The 24,366-nt window shown below is 38.5% G+C and overlaps 1 protein-coding gene across 4 annotated transcripts in view; it reads left to right on the plus strand.

The window, feature by feature from the left end:
- CABIN1 (calcineurin binding protein 1) overlaps positions 1-24,366 on the plus strand; it is a 119,550-nt gene that overhangs the window by 75,637 nt on the left and 19,547 nt on the right. For all 4 annotated transcript variants that reach the window (XM_074921104.1, XM_074921107.1, XM_074921106.1 and 1 more), the window contains exons 31-34: positions 10,242-10,405; positions 12,421-12,517; positions 13,763-14,404; positions 14,853-14,927. In XM_074921104.1, coding sequence (XP_074777205.1) covers positions 10,242-10,405; positions 12,421-12,517; positions 13,763-14,404; positions 14,853-14,927 — 978 coding nt within the window. The remainder of the gene's footprint in view (positions 1-10,241; positions 10,406-12,420; positions 12,518-13,762; positions 14,405-14,852; positions 14,928-24,366) is intronic.

Genomic DNA, 24,366 nt, shown 5'->3' on the forward strand with positions numbered 1-24,366 from the left:
AAAAAACCAAAAGGAATAGGAAACCCTAGTCAGATCTTACAGGATTCTGTTTTGAGATTAAAAGGCTTTTCTACTAGCTCCTGCTGTCATTTTACCTCTGTCAGAACACTAGAGGAGTTTAAATTTTTGTTCAGCTCTCCGCTGCTTTTGTTCTCCTCAACACTGATGAAAGATGCAAGTATTTCTCTGTGCTTCCAGATTGTGTGCACATACCGAAATACCAGCCGGTGATGGAACATGCCATTCTTGTCACTTTCCAAAAAGCTTTTAGAATTTGATGGCTAATAGTGAACAGTTCAGTATAATTTTTTAGTACCATTCTTAGTATGTATGGCATTTTATATTTTCTCCTGGTTGGTAGTACTTGTTTATATTCATGCTATTAAAGACACTGACAGTCCTTCATTACATTCCGATATGCAGCTCTCTTAATTTTTATAAATAACTTCACAGTCTATTCGGTGAAGTTTGCTAGCGTTTTCTGTAATCTCAATTTATTCCTAAATAAGCTGCAAAAACCCCCTAACTATGTGTATTTTGAAGGCTGTGGCTCCGAAGCTACTAAACATGAGTCTGAGCTCATAACAACTCTAACAGAAATTTGATGAGGCATTGCCAGTACTCAACCAGAAGTAGTCATTACAACTACATATTGATTCGTCAGCTCCCAGTGACAACATGGCTTTTTTCTGAGCGAGTTGCAGTATGTACATCACACAAATCTGTTTGGACTACATCACCTTGAACCTACTTACCTTTTTCATCCTTACCAGGAGAGTCAAGAGAAGCTATGCCCAACAGGTCGCTGAGGAAAAAAGACGTTATGTGGGCCCCCAGAGTTAAGATGACGTGGTTGCATGATCGCTCGCAATACTCTGAATAAGAGGAACTCATGTGTCTGAAGGATGCATCTTAGCCAAAAGGTTTTGTAAGGAGAGTGTTTCTAGGTAATTTTATAGGAAGATGAAATTTTATATCAAGATAAAATTAAGCTGAAGGCTCTTCTCTAGTAGTTTTAAAGATTATCACTTGATTGTATTTTATGAGCTGTCATGTGATACTGCTTTAGAGGATTTTCTCTTTTCAAAGACTGGGATGGAAACTAGTAGCAAGTGTTCTCTGGACCTTTTGATTTATGTTCCTTCAGGCTTAAAGATCTCTTTCAGCAGGATCTCTTAATGCCTTGTATTCTAGTGATTTGGTGTTGACAAGAAAGAGCATCGAGTGCTTGATCAGTGCTGTTTTCTGAAATAATAGCATTTTCCTCTGCACCACTGATCTAACCTGAGACCCTCTAGCTTTTGGTATTTTCTGAGATTTTGAGTCTAACTTGGTGGTAGATTTGTAAAACACAGGTGGATGATGATATTTTTTCTAAGCATTGTAGGAATATGCTGACATATTTTGCAAACACTGGGATTTTATAGCTTCTCATCTTGATATTTTAGTGTGTATGTCATGTAGAAGAGAGTCTAAAAGTTAAAAGACACTGTGCTGTCAGTGCAGGGATGCTAGATGTCAGCTGTGGGGCGGGAGTGGGCAGTTAAGCATTTTGTTTGCTGAAAAGTAAGGGATGTAGGATTGAAGATCAGTTTTTATTGGCATAAAAATTTGAGTATTTTGGTAAAAGAACTTTTTAACACTGACAGCGTATTTCAGAATATTCAGAATCAGTTGAGTCTTGTATGTGGAGACTGTCTTGCTATTAAGAGGATAGTCACATGTTTTATGTATAGGTAATCAGTAATTTACATCTATAACCTTGGATATTTAAGTAGGTGAAAATGTGTTTCTTCAAATCCCATTAAATCCTTCAACCTACTGAAATGGTAAAGGGTGGGATCCTGTACTAGAAGACAACCCTTACTGCGGTGTTTCAACATGAAGAATCTCCAGACAACTCATAATTCTACATAAACAATGTGCCAAATCTCAACAATTAGTATACCTTTTAATGTTACAAAGTTTTTGTCCTCCTTTTCTTTCCTGTATCATGCACTAGATGATGGAGGTGAATCAGTGTAAGCTGTTTGGAGGTAGACAACTTCAGGTACCTGTAAGGCAGGTAGGTAGGATTTAGTGTTTTTCTTTTACTGCAGTTATCCACCCAACTTGAAAAATCAGCTGATGTTCTTGTGAAAAATCTGTCGTCTTTTGCTTGTAGCAGCTGCCTTGCCCTTGGCCCATTTGGACATTCCACAGATTGTATCATTCTCCACATCCTTTTGAACATCTGTCTTATGTTTAACTTCTCCATTTAAGCATTTTTTACTGCTGTTATTCCCAGAAGAGTGGAAAGGCTACCTTTTGGACAGTGGGACATTTGAGACTTAATCTCCAGACTTTAACTTCTGTCCCTGAATTAGATTGCTAGATATTTCTAATCTCTCTTCTTCATACCTAGCTTTGTTATGCTGTACTGTTCTTGTGTTCTTTTAAGGAAGGAGTCTTGTCAGAATAACATTAGTAATAAGCTGTGTCGGGTTCACTGGGTTTGGGTGTTACAACATGTAGGCAAAGATAATAGCTGATAGTTCTGTGTTCTGAAGCAATTTTTGATTTTCTTAAAATTAGGAGAGGTAACCCTCCCTCCACCAGATAGAATCTAATACTGGCTAGAGTGCATGTACTCTACTAGCTGTTTGCTTTGTAACCTCTGGGGAGATGGGGGCAGTCGCTAGCGACAGAAATGTAGGGATCTAGGTAAAAAATGTCACAATCCTGTAACTTTCCCGCTTCTGGGAACCAAGGGCCTCTCGCAGCTTTAGTGTTAGCCCCAGTTCTTTTTCTGGTTCTGCAGCAACTCCTCTAGGAATAAGACTGAGTAGTGGGGCTCGACCTCGGCATGCCACTGATAGAGACAAGAACTGCCTTGCAGACTTGCCAGTTGGCATTTATCTCCCCTAACGTTTGTCATCTTTTATGACTTGGTCATCATCCTTTGCATTCAGGGGAGGTAGTCATTTGTAGTGTGTAGCTCATCTCATCCTAAGGTGGAGCCTGTAATAGCTGAGGTGCGCCACATCCCCTAAATGCCTTTTTCTCTCTGTAAAAGGTTTCTGGGTGATATCATTAAATGTGTGTGTCTTTATCATAGATGTGTGGAGTTAGAATAAATGGATCGTGCCTGCTGTTGAAAAATGAGAGTTTGCTCATGTCGGGGGGGGGGCTAATGGAGGAGCCTGCCCGCTTCCGGGTGGATGGATGGACTGTACCGAGCTTGTTTCGTTACCTTTGAGTACCAATGGCATCTAATGTCAGGCAGTCTGGTTGTGGCAGGTACACAGAAAAGATCTAAGCAGAAAAATCCCTTAAAACAATGAAAGGCTGTCTGTTAGGTAAAAGCAGAATACCGGTCACTCTCTAGATGTGCCCTGCTAACCATTTATTTTAGTGGTGAAGAAATCTTCCTGCGTCTGGCCCCTAGGAATGCCTAAAGAAATGCAAAATCCTGGTAAAGAGTTTTCCTGTTTAGCATTCTTTCATTAGCTTTCTGCATCGAGTGATTCACTTATTTGAAGATCTAGAAACATTCTGTATTCTTTGGATTTCTGTGCTTTATATCCTCCCAAAGAAGGAATTCGAGGCTCTTTCAAACAGGGACAGGACATAAACTGAAAGATACCCCCAGAAAAGATACTGAAGTAACAAAGGCATGATCAGAAATTCCAAGATCGGTGAGCAGACACCTTTCTCAGTGTTTTCTTTTAAGTAGATAAGTACCCAACTAAATCTCTGTATGACTTCTGCTCTTCTGCATCCCTTTGGCAAGACTATTTCTCTCCTTTTTAAACCCTGCATTGGCTGCGAGACACAGTGAATGAAACTTACTGATGATAATTTAATTCCTTTCCTGGCCAATCCCTTTTTCTCTCTTTTCTAAACTACAGCTGGTAAAAGGGAGCAAGTTCTGGAGGAAAGATAATAAAGGTACTTAAGTAATCTGTCCAAAAGTCTTTTTATCTGTAACTGACCTTCCAGCTTGAGGAATTCCCCAGTTGTCCAAAGGGAACCTTCTTTAATGTTGGCAACAGGAAAAAAAAAAAAAAAAAAGCAGTGTTCCACTGCTGTATATTCAAATCTGCCTTTGTTTTAGCACCCCAGATTTGCAGAGTAGAGAAATGAGGGTCTAGAGAAAAGAGGGAACCTAAGGATTGTTTCTTAGAGTACTCTGGGAAGGATACTCCACCGGCACTGTTGGCATTAACCTGGAGGAGTAGTGTGGGGAGCAGTCGTCTTCATCCAGGGGATGATGCATTATGCACACACCTCCTGTGTTTCCTGGCTTTTCAAGTGGGTGATGTCTGCCTGAGGCACGCCGTTGCCGAGCTCCGGAGGGAAGGCAGCTGTGTCACTGCTTGAACAGGATTGCACCTTCAAAACAGGTTTTAAGAGAACAGCCTGTCGCTCCTCCTCGCTTTCTTCTCTGTCTTTCCATTGTAGCCATGGAGTAGATTCTTTACCTTTTTTTTTTTTTTTTTTTATAGTCTAGTTAGCTGTTTCCCTTTAAAAAGAGGCAGTGTGACTTTCTGTTGACATCGTTGTAAAATCACATGGTACATGGGAACCATCTGAGTAAAAACTCCTCAAGCCTCCTGAGTGAACAAAACCCTCCAGATTCTGCCTGGCAAACAGCCAAACCCAGTGTTTTGAAAAGGCTATCTGTAGACCTCAGTTTCTGTTTCACTAATTCCACCTGAACTTGTAACTCATCATCTTAACAAGGGATTTCTGGTTTTATATAATTGCTTATGCAGCAAGGAAATTACTCCCTTTCCCTGAGTGGGGGGGGTGTGTATATATGTCCCTGACTCATGCTCACACATAACAGTCTCTCCAAGTGGGTATGGCTTGGGTGTTCTTTTCATAGGGTTAAATCCAATTTAATGTCAAGTCAACTGTAAAATTACTGTTCTAGAAATTTGAAAAATCTGAAATTTAAGACTCTGAAAATATGTTGTATTTTGAAAAGAGAAATAAGAGATGAAAATTGTCTATTATGTTTATCAGCCTATGATAATTGGAGTATGTGGAGCATATCAATATTTTTCATGCTGCTCTCTTGCTAAAATAGTTCTACAAAATTCCACAGTTCTTCCAGAAAGCATACATGCTGCTTATTCACTTGCGTGTATTAAAAAAAAAAAAAAGAAAAAAAAATAGACAATATTTACCTTGTAGACCAGGAATTGTAATCCTCCTTGGTTCTGACTTACTGAAAGGAAGTTGCTGCAGTTTTGCCTTATTTCTGTTTCATTTTCCAGGCTCGATAAAATGTCATTCATTTATTATCATACTATTTTTCATATTCTGTTACTGTACTATGTGAAGAAGGCTACCAGTAGACAAGAGGAATGCTTGCTTAAATACTCTGAAAAAGTTTGTAATTTTTTTCTGAATTTGGCTAAGTTACAAAAAGCAGGGGCTGCTTTTTTTCCTTGATGACACAAGTCCCTGCAGCTAATAATTTTAATATTCTGAATGCAGCTGTTCTTATTTCTTAATACTTTTGTACCCACTTGCATTCCTGTTCACAGAGGTAGAATTGTTCTGCTACATACATAGTGAATAGCAGAGTGGATGGAATGAAGAACTGAGGAAGAAAAATAATAGAATTGTCTGGAGAGAAGTAGAAAAGTCAAAATCCGGTGACAGAGTAAAATAATAAGAGATATGGGAGCATGTCAAGATTGGATGAGAAAAGGTGGCTTAGTAATTTGTGAAATGGGGGAGGGGGCAGTGGTTTTAATGGTTACACTCAGAACTAGCAGGAAGTCATGAGTCAAGCAAACATGCTTACTGACTTGAACTTGAGATAGAGCGATGCTTGCAGAGAGGAGCAGGGATATATCAGGGATTTGTGCTATATTTTCTTAGCTGAAAAGAGTGAGGCTTCAAATTCTGTGTGTGGAAACTATTTAGTTTGAACCATATTCCTTTTCAGGCTCCCAGTACAAGACATTATGTTGACCTAAGTAACTGTGAAGAGGGAACAGGAGTCAAGCTAGCAGCACTTCAGTATGTTGTGCTTAACCCTGTAGTAAAACAGAGATTTAAAAAAAAAAAGTGTAGGAAAGTGTGACCTTTCCAAGGATTATGCAATTATGTTTAGTTCAACTTCTCATTTTAAAATACTGTGTAGGTTGTTGCATTACTAATCGGTGGCTTCCCTGCACCGCTCTATTAGTTGGCTTCTTAGTTTTGTCATATTTTCTAACAATGGTTAAATTAGAGTTTTTACTAAAGGCTTTTCTTAGTAGGACATTACTGAGACTAACAAATGAAATGTTTGGTTTTGCTTTAGTCATTTGAAGGCAGCAGTGGAATTAAGTTTGTTGTATGTGGTGCGGTTTGCACTTCTGAGACCCCTTGGAAAAAAAGGAAAGAAAAAAAAAGAGGGAATGGAGTTATAAGTAATTGGAGGTCTTTATTAGTAGCAGTAGGTTTATTTATGTGTTTGCTTGTTATACGTGAATCAGATCATCTGAAGTATGACTAGCATTTCTCCATTTTGTTAAGAGGAGAAACCGTGGAACATTGAGAGAGTAAAGTTTGATCTCTGCTTAGAAAATGGCTTACTCTGAAGCTTTGCAGTGTCAGCAGCAGCCATCCCCAGGGAAGTTTGGGTTTTGTTGAGAACTGTCAGCCTTTTCTCCTCAAGAGGCATTCCTAAACCCCAGGGAATCCCCTCCCATAAAGTTCTGGAGTAAGCAGCGTGGAGGAATAATAAGCACTTCCTTCCTTTCTATTTTCAGTGACTGAACTAGAAAGTATCCACTATTGCTGTTGCTCGTGCTCACAAACCCCTGTGCAGCATGGTCCTCTTTACTTCACCCTCCTCCTCGAGTCTTCAGTCCTTCTTCAAGGGGAGGTTGTGCAGAAAGTTTTAAGCTGAAAAAAATTGTAAAAGTGTTACCAGGAATATGGTATACTGACTTCATTATTCAGTTTAATGTTTAATGTAAAATTCAGTATTAAGTTATCTGCAGAATTTTCATGTAGTCCTGGATTTATTTTTTTCCAGCAGTGCATATCCCCCGCCCCCAGCTCTTACAGAGTGTTTGTTTAGCCAGGAAGGCATGGAAAGCAGCTTGATGTTTTGGATCTTGAGAGGCATTTTGGAGTTGTTGGAAGCGTCTCACTCCTTCCTCTAGTTCCGTGTAAACAGCTTTGCTGGCTGTTGCTGAAGGGAGGAGAACCTTTCAGCTGCAGGAACCGTGGCCAGCAAACAGGAGCAGTACGTTGGATGTAAAGTCCTGGTGGCCAGAGCTGGAGACGTTTCATCAAGTGGCCTGAGTAGTGATAATCGGTATCAGAACCTTTCAAAGATCTGCAAATGTTTGTCACCAGGATCTGCACTCCTCTGTGTGTGTGCTTTCAAGAGAGGTACTTTGTTAACAAATCTGAATTTTCAAATGATGATATAAAAACTTTGAGTCAAACTGAATAACTTTTTCCAGTCTTCTCTCCAGTTATTTTATTACAAGCTTTGCATTTGTGTCTTTTTAAAGTTTTGTTTAAAAAGCTGAATGCTAGGATTTCTTTTTCAAAAAAAAGTTGCAGTATATGTTCTGAATTCAGAAACATTCTTCCTGAAGATTCTTGATACTTAGGAAGGAAAAATTCATGCCTGATGGGCTTAGTTAAAATTTCTCTTTGGGAGAGGTTTGAATAAGATCATAATTCGAGTCAAAGACTAAAGAAACAATCTTAAAAAGAATTCAACATCACTTATGAAATAAATTCTGATAAACTCAGTTTAACATCAGTGTTTTGCATATTGCTTAATAAAATCACGGTGGGTGGAATGAAGATTGTTCTGACTCCTGATGGCAGGTTTCTTTCTGCTTTTGGCTTGAGGCTGCATGTGTAACATCGGACAGTGATGTTATTTATTGCTGCTTTGCATTTGTAAAACTACAAGTCAGCACATGAAAAGTTAGTGACTGTCCTTTTAACATCAGACCTTCTTTTGTAATTGCAATGATAAAGGAAACTTAAAACACCCCTAATGTGAGTTTTAATTTAAGCTTTTCCAATGTACCCTGTTGTAGAAAGAAGGGCAGTGTTCCCCTAAATATGCAAACTTTGTTTCTGTCAGATGGACTTGGTCACTTTCAGGGCTTTCTGGCTGCAATTAGCATATTCTGTCATTGCAAATGATTTTACTGCATTATTGTAACTTCCAAGGTAGCATTAAAATGTATAGACAGGACATGTGAGAAGGAGCTGCAGAATTATTTTCAACCGATTCCAGATACAGTATCTAAAAGCTCATTCCAAGTGATCTGCTTGATTCAAATGAAGGATGAGATAATGCTGAAAAAGACCAGGAACCTACACATTGGCTGTCTTCCATTTCTACAGTATGCATCTCAGTTGACCATAAATTGGCTAAGTAGGTTGTTGCAATGTGGTGCCATTATGAGGCATTCAGTTGTTTTGGGATTTGGCAGAAACCCAGTTTACGTATGTGCAGAGAAGCAAAAAATATCAGCTCCAGAATGTGTGTGTTTCATCTGTAGCCTGAAAGGAAAGTCATTGTATAGTTTGGGGGGAAGAAAAAGCTTCTCTATTTAAATAAAGTATGTGCTGTTCTAAGAAGCTGTTACCTACAAGATCTGTATGTGCTTGAGAGCTTCTGAGCTGCATGAGCAGATAAAGATCTTTGCCACTGTACTTGTGGATGTTGGTAGTTGAGGATGGGAGGAAGCGACGGTTGTGCCTCGGGGGTCTGTCATAGCACAGTTTTGGGTGCTTTCTGGAAAAGGGAAGCTATAAAAAGTTTGAAAGAAAGCTTCAGGGAGCAAAGAAGAAATATGACTTTCTCTGTGATCACTAGGGAGTAAGAGTAGAGAGCATGAGGAAGAGCAAGAGTAAGAAAATTTGGCAGAACAGTCTGTGCATTATATGTAGTTGAAGTCAGTTTCCTATTTAAAAACCCTGATATTTGTGTGTTGTTTTTCCCCAAGTTCCTATACATCTTACGGAGTAGAACTGTCGATTCTCTGGAGACGTAAAGGAGGAGGGTCCGTTGTAGATAGGCCAGTTATGTATCTGCTGCTTCTGTGTGCAAATGTCATTTGTGATTGCAGTAATAATTTTATTTCCTTCCACCTTACATTAAGTTCTGAAGAATTTTGCTCACACTGGAAGTAAAGCTAAAAATATCAAAGCAAGACCTTGAAAGAAGGATAAAAGAGTAGATATTTGTATATCCTGCTCTCTGAACAGGTTTGGAAAGCAAAATTCTTTTTCAGTCAGGTACTCCTATCAATGCGACTGTTGTTTCCTGCATTGACATAAAATGGTATACATGACCAGAAGATTTTAATCTTAAAAAGCTGCTACAAGGAAAAGTTTCAAAACGAAATAAAGCATGAGGGAAGGGTTTGTTCCAGTGTAACAGCAGTTTTTGTTAATGGTCGTAATATAAGTTACATACTAACATAAAAGCATAGTTGTATTTGCATTGCATTTTTTCAAATATGGTGACTAGTGCATTGACAGCATCCATACTAAACACCTGAAAAAAAATCTGTTTAGGCTTGGTAGATGTTGCAAAATCTGAGCTGACTAACCATAATTAAATTGTATTTTCTATCAGTCTTCAGCCTTGCTCCCCAAAGATTCCCTTGTCCCAGAAATTTAATTAGAAGGCTCAGAATGTATGCTCAAGTTTTGAATTAGCCACTGGAAAATGGATACTGCTGAGGAGTCGGATTCTTTCTATCAGTCTGGTTAGTGCCACGATGAACACTGATGATATCAAGGCAGTAACCAAGTTCCTAAGACATTTAGTAACAGATTACTTGAAGATATAAACTTTCTGTTGCTGCACAAGAGTAGCAGCTTTCAGGCCAGGAAAACTTATTTTAAGTTACTCCTTGTTTTTTATAGTAGTTGAGCTTTGGCTTAGGAAGGCGTGTTCACAGACATTTAAGAAAAATGCACAATATAATTGAGACTTCGCTTTTTTCTGGGAATAGTTCAGAAGCATATTTAGAAAGTGTGCTGCTGTGGCTTCTGCAAGCCTCACTCTTTTGCTGCTGTCAGGAACCAATTGTCTTTAAAGTCAGTCCAGATCTCCCTGTCTGAAGGACCACAGCATTTGTCTGTCCATTATTTCCCTGACCCTCAGTGAAATTCAGTATGCAGCAGAATATGACCCATATTTTAAGATTTCTGTCCTTTTCGGTTGGATCCCTCTTTAGAGGTTTCCTCTTTTCCTTTTTCTGCAGGGAATCTGGCGCATCCCCGTGGATGAGATCGACCGCCCGGGCAGTTTTGCATCTCATATGAACCGCTCTATTGTCTTACTGCTAAATGTGCTGTCACAACTAAAGGATTACAACACCTTGCTGAAAGTCTCATCTATGCTACAGAGGACCCCAGATCAGGGAAAGTACGATATATTTATGTTAATCCATTACTTTGTAAAGCTTTAAATATATTTTGTTCACTGTCTAACTATTTTATTTAAAGACATTCTTAGTTTTGGGAAAAAGTCTTTGGACAGATTTTCTTGGGAATAGAGTGGAATTATGGTTAATTTTTCTCAGGATTACGATTACAGGATTTCCATAATAGAGTCTAGAATTTATCTGCATTTCTCTGGAAATTCAGAGCAGCCATACAGCTGCCTTAACAGACTTGCAGAGGTTTTCTATAATGTGGAGGGATTCACTGGTGAAACAGAGCATCGTGACTTCTGCACCCCTCTGCTGGCCTCTTACATAAGAGCTGTGTCCAGTGAGGGAGGTCACAGCTCAGGCATCCTGCCTTCCTGTAATCCTTGACAGACTGAACAATGGTTATGTGCCTATTGGCAGCTGATGCTATTTAAAAAGCTTATCCTATTTAGGGGTGATCTAATTTTAATTGCATTAACCTTATTTAAGGAAAAAAAAAGCCATTTAATGTGAGCTATATACAGATTCATATCAATGGGAAGACGAAAATAAACATCTAAGGAAAACAGTGAAGCAATTGAGGTAAAATTCTAGTAGCTTGCCGAGTGGGAAATGTTGACATTAGTCTCTGGTAAATTCTTAAGAAATTGAACTGAATGCTCAATGGCAATAAGTTGGAAGCATTGAAGGTTTCTTCATCTGTTTCTGAGCGTGAGTGCATGTGAATTTGCATAGACTATAGTATGTCTGGGAATATGTCACTACACGTTCAGCAAGCTTGAAGCCAAAAATACTTTGACTTTTAGGATATCACAAGTACTGGACCATAGAAGGTTTAAATTCTGTCCTAAGCAAACCCACAGTTGTACTAAAAATACTATGTTATTTATAAGTCTAGACTGACTTTAACAAACAAGTAATTTGACATGTTGGATCAGCCAGTGCCAGCCATGGTGAACTGCAATCATTACAGGGACTTACAAATGCAGATATTCTGGGTGTGTCTGGTACATGCCTGTAACAACCCTGTTTTTAAAAATAAGGTGTTTTTAGCTGAACTTTGGTTATTACTGAAATAATGAGGAGTCAGGTTTTTGTATCTTCTGTCTGAAAAGCAAACCATAAAATTACTAATGTAATACTGTAGAGAGAAAATATGTCTATTAAGAATGTTGGCTTTTTGACTGAAATGGTACCCTTCAAAATTATTTACTTTTTAGCCCCCTCATTAAAACCAGCCAATTCTGAAAGAGAAATTCAGTTTTCCATCAAACTCAATTAGGTGGGATTGATGGCTGGAGATGTTTTTCTTGAAAGTGGACTAAAGCATTGTCTCAGAACACACAAGTTACAGTGCTCTAGTAAATTAAATGAAGCTGTAGAGTGATTAAGCTTTACACATACAATTGGGGGGTTTTATAATACTAAATTGGAAGAAGGTATTGGCACACCAATGTTTTAGCTCTTAAAAAACCTAGATTCAAAGGCAACTGATATGACCAAAGAGAAAGGATTTGCCAGTGTCCATAATCACACGTGCATGGTTTATTCAGAATGTGATAATCACCTGACAGTTCAAGACAGCTTTGTGTGACAAATACTCTTTTTCAAGAAAAGTTTTGAACAAAAAGCTGGTATTTGAGGGGCACAGAAAGCTAGATATATGAAAACTAATGCTGGTTGTCTTGGTTTGGTCTGGGATGGGTTGGTTTGGGTTTGTTGGGGGTTTTTTTCATTTTTCCCCTCTGTAGATAGTGCTATCTTTTTTGTTTCATTCATGTCATCTTTGATGATTGTGGAGAGGGGAGAATTGGAGGGAAACATAGGTAAAGTGTTATATTTCAATATGCAACTGTGTATGTTTTGTTTGCGTTCTTCTAACTTATTTTAAAACTGCTGTGGTGGGGGCTGTTTTGTTGGGATTTTTCTTAACATCCTGGTTCTTGCTTTTAAAGCCTTACGAGGTTTTGGCAGTTAGCTTAATTTCTGTTATCTTACTGTGACACAGGAAGTACTTGCGTGATGCAGATCGCCAAGTTCTGGCCCAACAAGCCTTTGTGCTTACAGTAAAAGTGTTGGAGGACACTCTCAACGATCTGACACAGGTAAGGGAGCAGTGTGTTTAATGGCCATTGATTTAGTAATTAGATTTTTCTAGGTTCAGTTTACTCATTCCTCAGTTTATTCCTCCTCCTTTGGCTGAAGAGCTACATTATCGTCACTTTTTTCTAATACCTTTTGTTTATGTGCAACTACACAGAAAACTTTCTTCCAGTATTGTTGGTTTTCATTTTTGAGATCCGGTAACAAATATAATTGTTGAGAATGGATTGCATTAAGTTTGGTTTGACTGTCCCTTAAATTTCACATTATGGTAGTTACATGGAATATAAGAACAGCTGCATTTTAGGTGGGGTCTGCTGGAAATTTCCTTTTACAGTTAGCTAAGATTCTTCTTGCAAAACAAAACCAGACAACTAGATATTGCATGCCTAGCCATTTTTAACTGCTAGTCCATGATAGAACCACACTTGTTATTATGTTTAATTGTAGTTTAGATTTAATTTAAAAAGCTCATATAGAGACTAATCAGTTTCCAGGATAAGATAAATGGAAATCAGAAGCTTATTTGGTAAACACATTCAAGGAAGAACTTGTTCCTAAGGGTTTTCCAAGTTAACAGTTATTTGTTAATAGTTCAACAAATGAAATTAAAACATCCTTAAGAACAGTGGAACTCTGTGTATGAAAATTTGTTCATAAATCTGGATGGAAAAGTTGTATCATTAGCAATCTTTGAAAGAACAGGTGACATACTGAGGGTTTCTACCTTTGGACCGTCGCCAAAGTAAAGGTACAAAAATTAAAATACTGTAGCAGAGTTTAGCATACCTCTAGATCTACTAACAAGAAGGAAGTTATGTAAGAGCAATCAAAGGGAAGAGTCATAAATTTGAGGCTGATCTGCAGCTGCCAGAAGAAACAGGTTCAGTTTTGACTTCAATACATTAGAAGAATATATTGTGCTATTAAAACATTGGATTTCATTTAGTTGGATCCCACAGTATAAACTGAAGTAGTGAGGGAAAAAAAACTATTGCAGCTTTGGTTCAACCTGTGCTGTTGATTTTTCTGTGGTGTTTTCTCTGATTAAAATACTTTAATGGTAAGACTTGTGGCTTGGATTAATTAATATTCAGGAACAAACCAGAATGAATATAGAATAAATGTATTTTCTTCAGCAGAGGCAGTAATGTAGAGGTACTCATAGTCAGTATTCGTTGTGGTCATAGCTGTGCTCAAATGCTTTCTGATTTCAATAATAGAGAAGAATGACTTCTTTTACTAAGGTTTCAGAAGATCAGAGTTCCAAGTCTTCTAGCCTTGCTTCAGGGAGGATGACAACAGACGTCTCTAATAAAACTAGTGCTGAAGAGGGGAAAGATGTCCTTCCCAAAAAGCCAGTTTTATCAGATGGAGTAGTACATAGTACTGAAAATGGAGTAAAGGAAGGGACCCAGGGACAAATTCCCAATGCTATGGATATATTGGAACAAGAGGACAAGAATGACAAGGAAATTAAAGAGCTCCCTGGGCCTGGTTCAGTTGAGCCTATGGATCTTGATGGATATTCCAATGACCCTGAAAAAATGGATTCTTCATGTAAACGCAGTGAGCCAGACCGTCTTCAGTCTGGCAGGAACTCAAAGGAGAGAGCTCCAGAGAGCCGGACTCCAGAACTTTCTTTGGAAGAGCTAAGTATCAGCTCAAAACATCAGCAGCAGGCAGCTAAAGGAGTAGTTCAAGCACTACCTACAGAAGAACCTGTCCAGAGATCAAGCCGGAAGAGGAAATTACTTGAGGATGTGGAGTCTGGAAAAACCCTTCTGCTTGATGCTTATCGAGTATGGCAGCAAGGTCAGAAGGTTATGGCCTATGACCTGGGTAAAATCGAGAAGATCATGTCTGAAACGTACATGCTGATTAAACAGGTAAAGTATTTTATCATTAATTGTAATTTCTCTGTGACCTCAGACATGATTATAGAGTAACAATAACTGCCAAACTAAGCAGTATAAAATTGGCCCTTTATCTGTTCAAAAGTTGGGGAGATAAATATCTCTTGAAGGACCACTCTCTTGACAAGACCACTACTGGAGGGGGGGGAAGTAGGACCCTCCATTGAACTGTATTTCTGAAATCAGTTAAGAGCTATAATACCAATTATGTGGGGTTTGTTCATGCTAAATGTTAGTTTGAATTGAGAGTTGTGTATCTTTGAATATATACTCCTGAATAACTGAAGATCACTGTTCTGCTGTAGAAGTGCTGCTTCTCCCCCTTACTCCTGTACTCTACATCCCCATTTCATCTGAATTTAATTATACTTATGGATGAGCTAAGTAATTATGACTTCATTAGTTGTGATTCTGTGTTCAGGTGGACGAAGAAGCAGCACTTGAACAGGCAGTCAAGTTTTGCCAGGTGCATATGGGAGCATCAGCACAGAAACAGGTAAGCTTGGTGAAGTCCCTGGCTCCTTGTAGCAAGCTTTTATTACTTAGGCTGATACAGTGAAGTCTATCTCTGAGTATTTGCAGCAGTTGGAAATACCTACTTTCTTTGTATTGTCATCTAAGATAAGTTGGGCCACAATATTGTAGGGAGCTCATCCCTTTTGTTAGGGTCATTGCTACTATTTGTGTCAGGCTTGAAGGACAGTTTGCATGCCCAGAAGCTTTCAAGGAAACCCCAGTCAGTCTTCAAATTTAAGTATTTATGGCATGCTACAGTTTTCTTAATGTCCACATCATTCCTCAGGATTTCATGGATGGTAATTACTTCTCTCTGATCCCTAAGGGCTAACAACCTCATCAGCTCTTCCCTTGCTAACATTGCACTCTGCTCCAGGGGTACCAAATATCTTTTCTCTCAACTTGCATAGTTGAGAATCTGGTTTTAACTCTTACATTACCCAGTTTGGTTTTTAGCTTGTAGTTTCTGGGTTTATCCAGCCAACAGTTATAGAGCTTTAAAAGGATTGTTATTTTTCAGTCCTTCATGTGAAAGCAAAGCCAAGAAGTAAAATGGATGAATGACATGTTTAGTGGTCATTCATTTTGCCAGCAAACCATCAGTTGAAAACTCCAAACTAATTTTTAGGTTTGTACTTCCTGTAATTTTTGCCACCAGCACACAATGAAGCAGTTATTCAGCAGATTTTGATTAGAAGATAAAATACATTTTTGAAGGAAAAAAATCTGTGTTCCTAGTTAATAGTCTGTGTTTTAATACTGCTCGGGGCTTGGTGCGTGTTTTGTGATTTGAAGACATAGTCTGTGTTATCGATTGCTAGCTCTCAAAAGGTAATTAAAATAGGTTTTGTTCAAAAGTACGTGGAAAAAAATCTGTTGTTGTGCAACTTATAAGCCTTCTGTTGCCTTTGAGTTTGTCACAAGTGGTAGTCTGTATCCATGCCTAAGTTTGTAAAACAGGAGGTATCTCTAGGATTTTCTGTATGAGGAAGGTAGATAACTATATGTTGAATCATGTTCAGTACTAATTTAAAGTCGAGCTCTTTCAGAAATGTGTTGAACAAACTTGTTTTATAAGCTGCAGAAATATGTTCTGGTTTTCTGCAGTTTGTCTCTTCTGTCCTTCAAGTATCTCTTCTCCTATTATTTCAGCTTCCCATCATCTCCTGTAACTTCATCTTCCTGTCATGTGTCTTACCCAGTAGAAGTGTACAAGAAGTACATGCTGTGACAAGACTAGAGATATCCACACACTGCATTTCGAATTGTCACTTACCAGGAAAAAAGTATTATGGTTGCAGGGAGGGGGAGAATTGTCAGCTTCTTCATCACTTGATTCTTTGCCTGGGCACTAATTTTCATAAAAACTGAAGGACAGTAAAAGTCAGAATTTCTCGTCATACTCCAAATTTGTTTGAGGCTTTTCGTCTGTAAAACACACCCATCTCTGCTTTGCAAAAGTATGAGCTTTTGAGGAGGTACATCTCTGATGTTAACAAGTTAAATATTGTCTTAATGTGAAAAGGATTTGAATACCTATCTCACCTGTTCTTCAAATTAAAGGCATTTCTTAAACCTCTAGATAATTATTCTAGCTTCTGAAGTGAACCTGGTATATATCACCAGGACACTGCCTCTGTTCTTCAGATCTTTTAAACCTAACCTCAGTGCACATTGCCTGGTCCTCACTTCAGCATGTTAACGTGCGTGACAAATGCCCCTCGGAACTAAAGCACAGCTGTGTTGGAGATGCTGGATAATAGGTAGAAGAACTTACAAGGTGAACCTTCTGTATTAGATATAGAGGTAAGAGATCTTCTTTTTAGGTTTTTTTGCATAGTTGAGCTGAAGAAAATTGAGGCTGTGGGTCAACTCCCATAACAAGGTTTAGTGCGGTCTACTCTGCAACTTCAGGAAAAGCAGAGATTTGTGCCTTTTGTGAAAGGTTCCAGATACTATTTTTTCGTTTTGTTTCCATTTAAGATATGTGCTTTCCAGTGGAGCCTGAACCTTGTGTTTTCATGCACTATTCTCTTGAATCTGTGAGTGCTTGTTCTCCTCATCTCATTATGATGAATGTTGTTTTACTGGTGATAATGTCTTGCCCAGGAGGGTAGAGGAAGTTCAGTTCCTCATGGCGCTGTTACACAGCATTTGTTCTAGACAAGATTGCCTTCACACTAAATTTCTTCCTGAAATGGTATTAGTTTTAGTTGTCAGGTGTGCCAACCTGTGTTTTTTCCCTGTGCTGTGTAGAAAGTTTGAGTCTTGAGTATTCATAAAGGTTTTCAGTTGTTAATACTGAGATAAAAATTATCTAAGAGTGCATTTAGTTAAAATGTGTGTTTGTACAGTGCATCTCCTAGCAGAGTGACAGAAAAGGATGTAAAAGTAGTTTTTCGTTATTACATTTTCAGGGAAGTAACTTTCTCTAATTTATGTCCCTCAGGGAGTCAGTAACATTTTTTCATTGAACTGTAGAAATGAATAGAAATGTCAAGAGACGTATTCTAGTGGAAGTGTTTCTTTGCTCACAGTCTGGTATTTAAGATTTTAATTTTTATTAAAAAAGAAATTTTGGCTCAGCCTGTTAAGAATTTCCTTGTTTATCTTAGGGGGAGGGAAATAGACGTCATCACAGTGGTTTATGACTTCAAAATAAAAAGAATTTGCTAGTAAGCTTCTTTAAAAAGTAATGTTACTGCTTGCTTTTTGGATGTATTCACCTTTTAAAAAATACTCAACACGCTCACATATATCAGCCAAGTTCCTTGCTGGGCTTTGAAGATTCTGGGTATGTGATTATTATGCCAGCTCTTCCAGCAAAGTCCAGAGTTACTCAGGCACGTGGCAAAACATCAGAATGGTGAAAAACCTGCACGCAAACGTGAAAGAAGATACAATAGGTGAGCCAGTATTAACGGCACTAGAAGTTAGGAGATTTCCTGTTAAATCACTTGAAATAAAACATACCTCTTAATGTGATGTACTTTGAAGCTTGTAAACATTGGCTTTTAGAAAGCATTCCTAGCTAATGAGATTATTACATACTGCAGTCTCATTTTCATCTGTTTCTAGCAGGATCTTGTAAGCTGTGTGAAGCTGCCCTACTACTAGTGTAATACTATGAATTAGTGTGGAGACACAGGAATAGCCACTCTTGTAGACATCTGTCTGTTTTCAACAGACTGAATCCTGTTTTATTTAAAATTGGCAAGTATTTACCTTCTGTAAACAAATGATGTCATGTATAGAGCTGCCGCAGCCCAGAGAAGTGCTTTGTTTTGGATAGTTTGAGTAGGTTTAGAGGGCCTGTAGTTCTTCAGTCACTTACCCCAAGAAATTGACAGTCAGAAAAAAAAAAAAAAAGGACATAAAATCCACCTTGATATATGCCTTTCTCTGCTGGCTGTTGTATTTTACATTCCAGGCAGTATATTATTTCTTTACAGAAGTTTTCATTTGCTACTAAAATTAGGAATTGTTTGAATTATGGCTTTTCAACTTTCTTCCAGACCAGTCAGAGTTTTTAACCTAAATATTTAACAACTCCATTGAAATCTTTTTATGTGCCTCTTCAGGCATAAACAGAAAACAATACAGCAATCAGTAAACGGAATTTGACAAAGTGGGTTGTTATACTTTTCTGATGAGATCTAATCTTTTTAATAGCTTGGCAATACTGTGGTCCTTTCAGCTGATTTCAGAAATCCTCTGTAGTTCTCAGGACTGATGGAATGTTAACATGTATTGAGCCGGTGAGACTCTAGCATCTTCTACAGTCAGCTAAATAGTGGGGGAAGTGGCTTAGAAAAGTTGGCTCCCAGCTTTGAAGAAGGCAGAAAAAGGTGGTGATGCAAAACCTTACCACGATAAATTCCTGTGCTCCTGGAGAACTGTTGAAATTGAAGGTGTTCTTGATTGAAATATGACACATCAGCAAAGAAATTAATGTAGATATCTTGTCATGAGATCTTGCATAGGGTAGTGACATACCCTGCTTATGACAGGGACAGAAGGTTGTGCTTCAGAAAGGGGCCCTTTATACATGGGGCTGCTGTTCAGGTGTGGCTTAATGTCTTTACAAGGTGCTTAACAGTGTGCTTGTGCTTAGGCTGTACTACCTCTAACAGAAGGGTGTACCTGTGTGTACTCCGTATGGGCTTGGATAAAATGTTACAGGAGTAGAGCTCTAGTGTGGTGAGGAACCTTACCAGTGAAACAAAATCAGTCAAGCATCACCTTATCAATTAAACATCTTCTCAAACTTGATTGAATTTAACTATTACTTTCAGGAGTAATTGATGTTTTTCAATAGCAAACACAATTTTGCTTTACCAAATCTTGATAATGGGGGCTTTGAATTTTTAATGTCTAATGCAGAAGCAGCTGAAGACCTGTAACAGTCGTTCAAGAGGCAACCAAAGAGAGACTTAAGAGTTTGAAAAAGCTGCTGGTAAATACAACATAAATTAATCCATGTATATTACCATACAGGGGGGAGATTTGAACTTACTGAACAATTTGTACTGTGTTTGTATTAAGCTAGGTTCAGTGTTACTGCAATAAGTATTTACTGTGAAGCCATAATGGTGAAGTAAAATATGAGCTTGTAACACTATCTAAGCTGAAAGTGAAATTCAGGAGGGGAAGACTAAAACGTGCAGTTTTTTATTTTTAATAACAAGGAAAATCCTTTATGGTGTGTGGGAACAGAGTAGCATAAATGGGTGAGATTCCAGTAATTGATATAAAAATGTGTTCACTGTTAGTTGCTGGGAGATTTCTTTCAGTATTCCAAAACAACAACAGTAATAATTTTAAGAACTGATGTATTTGTCAGCTTCAGCACACTTTGGTTCATAATCTAGAAAGTGATGATGCAACATTCTTAAACACTGATATTAATGCTGCTGCTTCTTTCTTATCATATTCTCAGAGTTAAGAGGACAAGGGCAATATTGTCTGATCAGTTTTCAGTGTTAACAGAAGATTGTCCAGCGAACACTTTGAGAATAAATACCATTTTATGTTACAACAGTGTAATCATCAGCCCTTCAGAGATCTTGTTTTGCTGCTTTTTGCGTATCTGCTCTTGTAGAATGCATGCTGAGGATTTAACGAAGTATCTTCTCAAATACTCACGTTTTCTAGTATTGCCTATTGACCCTTTAGCCTATTGCACTGTTTTTAAAAATAAGAGACTGAAGTTCCAGACACTACTTAAATTTAGTTCAGACTATGGCAGCTTGTGAAGTGTGTATGACCACCAGTAATGACCCATCAGGAGTAGTATTGTGACTCCAAAGACATTTCATTGCCTATGCTAGTATTTAAAGTCGTGAAGCGAGTAGTCTTGTAACTGGAAAAGGTGAGAGAGTGGTAGCCCATCTCATCTGATGGGGGTTTTTGTAACTGAGGGAAGAAAGTAAGTAGTTCTGTTTGAACTTACGAGTTGTGATGGTGTTGGATTTTTCTGAATTTTTTTTGTTGTTTAAAGTAACATCCTCTGGAAGACATGATGGTGAGTCATCAGCACTTTAACATGAGAATTGGTGCTAGAAGTAGTAAGCCTGCTTCCTTGGTGGCTGGTCCTACCTGTGCCATGGTACATGCTCCTCTGTGCTGGCACAGGCATTTGTATGGCCAGGCAGCACACTGCATGGGAGAGCAGGTGTGGCTGAAAGTCATTCCTCTTTTTGTCCTTTCCTGTTTAAGTTCTTAATTGTGAGCAAGATTTTTGATATACACATATCAGATGGGCTGAAGTTGCTATCCAGCATGGTCACTGTGTCATTAGTAGTTAAGTTACTAAAATTACACTAAGATCAAGCAGCATTTTGAAGGATGGTTGTTCTTGTCTTTGATTTTCTCAGTCTGAGAATGTTATCAAAAAATTTGCAGAAAACCTGAAAGCAGTCAGCTGTTGCTCTGAGTTATAAGATATATTTTTAGTCTTGCCAACTATGATTTTCATATGAAATTAATGGTCCCTGGAAATGGAATACCAAGGAGGCCTTGTTGAGGGAGAATGAAAGATTAAGAGGCAGACTAGTTTGACCTTGACATAGCATTATACTTAAACGTGGGGTCTTAAGGACCAAGGAAGGGATGTGCTGGCAGAAAGCAGTTGTGAGTTTCTAGATAATCAGAGAATTTCTAATAAGCCTTTTCACTGACTGCCTAAAATTGATCATATTAAATTCTTCATTTTATATATAACGGTGATGTCTGTGATACTGTTAAGGATGTGTCGGCATGGGAAAGTGATTGCAGCACAAAAGCTAGGACAGAGTTTTGTAGTGCACAGAATATTCTGTTAATGCATGTGGAGATACTTCAGTCTAAGAACACATCTGTCTTTTTTTCTTGACTTGCAATATGAAAAGGTATTTTTATTACTGTGGGCTTAATATTGAATGCCTTAATACTAAAATTACAGCTTTCACCAGTGTTGAAACTGTCATGACAGGTAGCCTAAAGAAGACAGGTAAAACTTTGCAATTGTGTATTGCTAATCCTGAGAACTGAATCTATATAAAACAAATAGCTTAAAACATTGCAGACATCAACATTGCACGCAGGGCTGGATTTAACATCTCTAAAAATACAATAGCGTTCAAAGGCAAGGTTCCAAAATGCCACTAAGTCCCTAGTCCTGTGTTGTGACCCTTGAGAATGTGGGACTGTATGTAGAAAGTCCTAGTAATGGGTAGTGTTGTAGCAGCTGAAATTTCTATTGGCTCTTCACAATATAGTATATCATCTAAATGTCATGAGAAGAGACTATTTCAACATTGCTGAGTTATTTAAGACTCACTGCTGCCTTAGCCAAAAAAATCCTTGCTCTGGGACCAACTCCATCCCTGAAGAGTGAGGGAGAGAAAAGAAATTTCAACCACCCTTTCCTGCTCTAGCTGCCAGACCTTGAGCTCTCCCTGCACCATTCTGACTGATTAAATCCTCCTTTTCACCCTTGGCTTCACTCGCCTCTTCCATAGTAACACATCCATGACCACCTTCTCCCACTGTCTCGTTCCAAACTCAGAGGGCACTCCTTGTTTCCCTCTCTAAACCTGCAGTCAAAACTCCTCAGCAGCTTTCAGTGTCAGCTCTAATTAAACATGATGCTTCATGAAGAAGCTGCCACTAGAATCAAAACAAGTAAATTTTATTATAAACACAAAGGCACAGTCAGGTTATGCAAATCAGCCATGCCTTTTAGGCTCCTGGCAGGCTGCCAGCGTGATCCCTGATTTTATATAGAAGTTTTGCTGCTTCTGTAATATAAAAGCAGTATTTGTTAAGGAAAGGCACTGTTTTATAGCTGCTACTCTAGTTCCAAAACAGGTAACTGAGGTCTTATTTTCTCCTTTCACCAGTGTTTAACTCTTCCCAGTGCTGGCAATGAGTTATCTTAAACCACAGCCTAGTCCTGGAGAATTTTAGGGCATCATAGGTGATGGGCTTGCTGTACGGGAGGTCTGCATCTGGAACTGCACATAACCTCAGAAGTGCTCAGATTGACTCTGGAGTGTCAGTCTAGTGATGTTACAGTCTCTATGTTGGACCTTACAGTGAATGTGACATTTTATTTAGAACAGAAAAAATTGTCTTCTGTGAGTGAAGCTAGAGGGCACTTCATTGGTTTTTTTCCCCTTCTGCCATGGAATGCAGTCAGCACTGTGGTGACATGGTCTTTTAGGCTTTTGTCTTCAAGGAGAAAATTTGAGAGTGGCTTGTTTGAACTGCCTTCAGTGTCTAGAGCATTTTCTTCTCGAATTCTCACTTTAAACAAAACAAACAAACAAAAAACCCCAACTCAAAACAACAAAGCACCAAGCTGTTCTCTTCAAGAAACAGCTAAAAGCCTTCTGTAAAGGCACTTTGCTGGGGATGGGAGGAGATAAGTAAAATATTAAATAATTAGAAAATAATCATCTCTAGTTCTACCTCATGTGTTTTCCCCCCCTTTTTTTGTTCCACCCACATGCTGCTAATTTTCATCTTTTCTTCCTGCACATCAAGACGTCAGAGACTGCTTACAGAAAAAGTTGTTTTTTCTGAGTTGTCTGTATGCTTCGTTAATACTGCAAAGATGACAAGAAAGGAGGGGGAAGGAGAAGGTGGGGATAGAGGGGACAAAAGGACGAGCTCTTTCATGGTCTCACCCCTACCAAAGGGTGACCATTTTGTTCACTGTTGCATTTGCCAGTTGCCATGGCATCCCCCTCTCACTCTATCCTGGAGGTGTATTCTTGATATAATTAACAGCTCTCCTCCTTCTGTCTCCTGCAGAAAGCAATCATTAAGTGAACATGAAGGAAAGAAAAGTCACTTTTTATGTTTTACTTTGTCTGTCAGTGTTTTTCATCCTACTACCCTATCTCTCTTGGTCCAATAATGATGTTTTTGTGTATGGAAGCATTGCTGAAATATGGCTGCCTGTGTAGAGAAGGACATTAAGCCCCTGCATGCATTTGTGTAAATGGAGGATTTTATTAGGCTAGAGGGCAGTTCAATCATACATATGTAAACCTTTATTTTCTGTATATAAAACTGTAATCTTGGGAAATATGAGGTTCTTCAGAGTCTGTATCATGGATATTGCTGCTAGTTCTAATGTACCTTGAAGAAAACTTCCAAATGAGATTTTTTTTTTTTCCAAATATTGCAGCAGAGAGATTGAGAAAAAAATATGAATAGGCATAGTTTAATTAAAACACAATATTGAACACAAGTTGGAGTGGTAATATTGTGGAATGTGACCAGCATATTGTTCGGCCAGTTTGTGTGGCTTTGTGGTGATGGGCTGGTATACTTTTAAAAAGGCACACCTTTTGTTAAGGTGGATTCTGACTTCAGTCCCACTAGGGTGCTAAACTCAGACATTTAAAAAAAACAAGAAAATGTTATGTAACAGTTGTAGTGCCAGCATCTTTCATTAGGAAACTTCTGTTGGGAAGACTGTCGCTTTCCTTTTCTATGGAACATTTGATCATTACTTTCTCCCACAGCCCCAGAGCAGTGAGACATTCCAGAAGTAGTATCGATAAGGTTCCTGTAGGATTTCTTTGTTTTTCAAAATGTGTTTCATTTGTTTAAATGTGGTAAAAACAAATCCTTGGTCAGGTTGTATGGTTTACAACTTTGCAGATAGTCTATGAAGTGAAGTTCTTCTCATGTTTTAACTTGATGCTCAGTTTCTTTTTGCTGCTGTTGTTGTCTCACTGCTGAAGTGCCTCAGTGGGAAACTATAGGAGCTATTTTTTCCACTAACATCTGTGAAAAAATTCTGCATTTTTGCTGCTATTTTTCTTGGTGGTAGGCTGCCCTAGTGCTGGCTTTCCTGCATTTTCTTTACTTTTTTTATGTTAGCTTTCAACATGGGAAGGGTTTGTCCAAAGCCTCTGTGAAGC

The sequence above is a fragment of the Athene noctua genome, chromosome 17 (assembly GCF_965140245.1).
Source record: "Athene noctua chromosome 17, bAthNoc1.hap1.1, whole genome shotgun sequence".
Lineage (NCBI taxonomy): Eukaryota > Metazoa > Chordata > Aves > Strigiformes > Strigidae > Athene > Athene noctua.